Source organism: Amblyomma maculatum, chromosome 1 (assembly GCF_055883805.1).
Source record: "Amblyomma maculatum isolate TAMU_Amacu chromosome 1, ASM5588380v1, whole genome shotgun sequence".
NCBI lineage: Eukaryota > Metazoa > Arthropoda > Arachnida > Ixodida > Ixodidae > Amblyomma > Amblyomma maculatum.
The window spans coordinates 151,975,757-151,980,104 of record NC_139344.1 but is presented as its reverse complement, the minus strand read 5'-3'; the positions used below and the strand labels follow the sequence as shown (position 1 = coordinate 151,980,104).

General features: G+C 43.6%; 1 protein-coding gene across 1 annotated transcript; it reads right to left on the bottom strand.

Moving 5' to 3' along the window:
- Positions 1-1,736: 1,736 nt before the first annotated feature.
- On the bottom strand, positions 1,737-3,936 carry LOC146204621 (man(5)GlcNAc(2)-PP-dolichol translocation protein RFT1). Its single transcript, XM_084589306.1, has one exon. The coding sequence runs from the start codon at positions 3,609-3,611 to the stop codon at positions 1,941-1,943; it is 1,671 nt and encodes a 556-aa protein (XP_084445432.1). The 5' UTR covers positions 3,612-3,936; the 3' UTR covers positions 1,737-1,940.
- Between the last annotated feature and the right edge of the window lie 412 nt (positions 3,937-4,348).

Sequence of the window (4,348 nt, the reverse complement as noted above, 5' to 3'; positions counted from 1 at the left end):
TACCTACCGCTTCCAGTGCTCGGCTACCTATTGTAAACTGATGTTCCTTTCCGAGGCTGCTGAACATTACCTTAGCCTTCTGCACATTAATTTTTAGGCCTACCTTTCTGCTTTTCCTGTCTAGGTCATCAGTCATTCTTTGCAGTTCATCCCGAGTTACTTAGCAAGGCAATGTCATCAGCGAATCGCAGATTACAGAAATATTCTCCACCAACCTTTATTCCTAACTGCTCCCATTCCAAGTTCCTGAATACTTCCTCTAAGCAAGCTGTGAATAGTACTGGAGAGATCGTGTCTCCTTGCTTAACACCTTTCTTTATGAGGAATTTTATTACTTTTTTTATGGAGAACTATGGTTGCTGTGCAGCCACTAAGGATATCTTCTAGTACTTTCAGATGCGGCTCGTATACACCTTGATTTTGCAATGCCTGCACGACTGCTGAAATTTTGAGAGTTAAATGCTTACTCGTAATCAATGCATGTTATGTATAGGGGCAGTTTGTATTAGTATAGATATGATTGAGTATAAACTACCCTTTCCGAAAACCTGCTCTATCTTTTGGTTGATTGAAGTCGTAGGTTGCCTGATTATATTAGTCATTACCTTAGGTTTGGTTCGGTTTTGCGGTTTAATGTCTCAAAGTGACTCAGGCTATGAGAGACGCCGTAGTGGAGGACTCCGGAAATCTCGATTACCTGGGATTCTTTAATGTGCACTGACATTGCACAGCACATGGGCGCCTAGCTTTTTGCCTTCATTGAAAAGCAGCCACCGAGGCAGGGATTCGATCCCGCGTTCTTGGGCACAGTAGTCGAGCGCCCTAACCACTGCGTCACCCCGGCAGGAGTTACTACCTTAGTAAATACCTTGTATGTAACGAACAGTAAGCTGACTGGTCTATAATTTTTCAAGTCCTTATTCTCTCGCTGGAGACCGAGGGCCGGGGGTTTATTGGAGTATTCCTAATGGAGGTTGTAGCCAATTACTACACCAGGGTGACCAAATCCTGTTCTAGTGAGGGAGTGCGCTTCTGGAAGTGTTCACAGGCATCGGGTCGCACCCCAAACCTGCTTATGCAATTCCATCGGCACACAGATATTTTTTTTATTTTCTTTAATCCGGTGGAGAATTGCGTGGCACCGGGATTCTAAACACAATCTTTTTGTATGCGAGTTGGATTTTCTGCCTCAATGGCACTGCTTCCTACAAAATTCCTACAGAAACCTAGTGCTCTGCCATCCCTACTGTCGTCGTAGAGAGAGGTCTACAAGAATGTGCCAATATACTTATACCAGTGTCTAGCTGCAGACTGCAATTTCGGTGTGTTTTCTACTTGCAGCTAGCGTTATATACTAGGTGTTTTGTTTTAATTAGTTTACTGTATTGCACTTCTGCAACCAGTGGTACCGAAAGCCCCACAGAGGCATCTACAAAACATACTTTGAGCCGATAAAACCTATACCAAGTTGGGACTAATGAAAATATTTTGTGAAGAAAACAAAATATGAACTTGCAATAAGTGCCAGTGGTTGTTATAATACAAGCATAGTTATTTAAGCAGAGATAACTGACGTTTGGAGTGCCTAGCACAAAATCATACCTTTAATAATATTTCTGTTGTGAAATGGCAGTAAGTTTGTATAAGATATAAAACTTGCTACAAACATGGAGAGGAATAGCAGTCTCTCAATTGCTCAAGAAATGCAAGCATTGCTGTGAAAAAAACACAAAAAGCAAGTTTCACAAATTTTACTGCATGCATAGCATGTCAAGAATAATTCAGAGCAGTGAATTATTCGGCTCACTGAATAAAAACATATACAAGCAGCACTCTCTTTAAATTACTAACACATGCTCCAAGCTTCACACACACTCCACCGTGACAATTAAAGAGAGACCATATAGACGAGTTGCCAAAATAATAAAACTACAGGTTTGTCATTGCACTTTTTCGCCCCGTTTTCCCAAGCTCTTGTCCCGCAAACACGTTTTGAGGAATGCCATTAGCTCTTTCTCCTGCATGTAAATGACAGCTAGAAATACACTCAAGCACATGGCACCAACAGCAGTATGACATAGAAGATAAGCAAATCCAGCCTGACAGCAGAAAGCTGCTTCTGAAAATGTGGTCGCCACATAACTTAATGCTGCAGCACCAAGCACGCTACCGCTGGGAAGCATGCCGTGTAATGGTCTATACTGTGTGTTTGCATAGTACCCACTTATAAAGAACATGCTATAGCCAATACGTGCAATCATGTTGAAGCAATTGGCCAAAATGAACCCAACAGCTCCAAATAAGGAGGTCAGAAGGTAAGAAACAAGAAGAAAAAGAACTGAAAAGAGGGCAAGCCTCCGGTTGTGTTGGTCTAGCTGCCCTTTGTTCATGGAAGCAAATACAAAGCACTCGGTGACTCCATTGATAGCAATTAGCACAATGTATGCACAATGCCATCTAAGTAACAGGGGTGCCAAGCCACCACTGAGTGCACTGCCACCATATATGTGCAGAAGGAGAGTGGAGTAAGCTTGACCAAAGGTAAATATTATGAGGCCGATATGGGTTAGCAGCTTAAGAAGATGCTTGAGGGTTGAAGCACTAAGTGTGATACTGCCCACATTTTGTTTATCAGGTGGGACATCACGCTGTACCACTTGAGCAAAGAAAATGTAGCTACTTTCTTCGATTGGTTGGAAGACGAGACGTGCTGTCAAAGATCCAAGATTGTTGACGACGTCATACACACCCTGTTCTGCAAATGAAAGAATGCTAAAAATAGTCATGATGTAACGTTCACCCTCTGTCAAAAGCTGTTTGAAGACAGTTTGCTTCATAAAGCTCCAGGTCAGTTTTGTTACATCACGGTCAAGTTGTGTACCATTGCAACCAATTAACGGAATAATATCTACCGCAGTAGTGAACGGCAGTGCATGGTCATCTTGGTTGTGCCCAGAGCATTGTAAATCCTTTTTAGTGAGTTGGCGCAGCCGCCTGGATTCGAATGTGAAATAGGCGTAAAGAACTAAAGTGTAATATACTGAAGATATTAACTGGGCAACACTATAAGCCCAAACAGCATTCTTGGGATCAAATGCGACAAGTCCTGCCATTATAATGCACCGTAAGGTAATGCCGCTGCCAACGAAGAATACTTTAAACTTTATGTAGTGAAATGCTTGGCTGACAATGTACAGGGGTTCTGCGAGCACTTCAATAACTACGGAAATAACCACACAGTGAACACCCAGTGCGTAACCACTTGCCAGCAAGGGGTCGGGCTGCTCCAGAACGAACAGCCATACAAAGCTCATAATGGCGCCGATAAAGACGCAAACAGGAAGGCACAGCCAGGTTACGTTGATGATTGCAGGCCAGTTTTGGTTGTCCGTGTCACTCAAACACGATCGTCGGAAAGGTTCTCTACTCAGGAATTGCACAGTCGTGTAGAGGAGCATCAGCCGAACGTTGATCACACCAAGCAGGTCTTTGGTGATGTGTCGCAAGATGTATGCATTCAGCACGAAGGTTAAAACACGCAGAGTCAGCTGCAGTACGATGTTGTATGAGGCCGCTTTTGTGGCCTTCGCCATAAGATTGCTCCCTGTCATTTCTCTTGCTTATTAAATCGTCTTTCAGCACAAGAAAGAAAGCACACACTCTGTAGAAGAAAATGAAGAAGGCCGTAAAGAACGTAAACACGTCATCGGCATTTGCTTTGTAGCTCTACTAAGCAAGCGTTCAACTGCAGCTACCAAATTATATAGCGCAGATATTGCAAACGCCGTAACAAGAGTAGGTTCCCCAGTTCATACTCAATAGGCATAAAAGTCCGATAAAGTCCGGCATGTGAAAACTGACGTCGCAGGCAGAAAACCCTTGCCGCGGCAGCAGAGCTGCAAGCACCGTCAACAATTCATGGGCGCTGCCATATTGAATTCATAGTTGCTAGTTGCTAAACGCCATTTCCGCTAGCAAAGAGATCGCGTGGCGCGGCCGCGCGGCCGCCTGTTGCGTCAGCTGTTGGCGCGCAAGCTTGAATGCAGCTTTTAGCAGTCGATCGTTTGCTTATGCCAACTTCTTTCTAACCCTGCCACCTTCTCAACTACGCATCACATGCGTCTTCTCACGCGCGACTCACGTGAGAGAAAATCATTAAAAAATTTATTTAACTTAAATATCGGATTGCTGGTGGAGCCTTTAGTCTAGGAATATGTATTCATGCAGAATTGAGGAACTAGTTAGCTTAGCGTGAGGATGGTGCGAGAGAAATAAAAGGCGATAATAGTGATGGGCTGCTTTTGTAAATGCTGCACAGACGATATGTGGCATTGATCCTTCCTCATAT

Excerpts from the sequence above, each read along its gene's own strand:
- LOC146204621 (XM_084589306.1), bottom strand. The coding sequence starts at position 3,611 with ATGACAGGGAGCAATCTTATGGCGAAGGCCACAAAAGCGGCCTCATAC.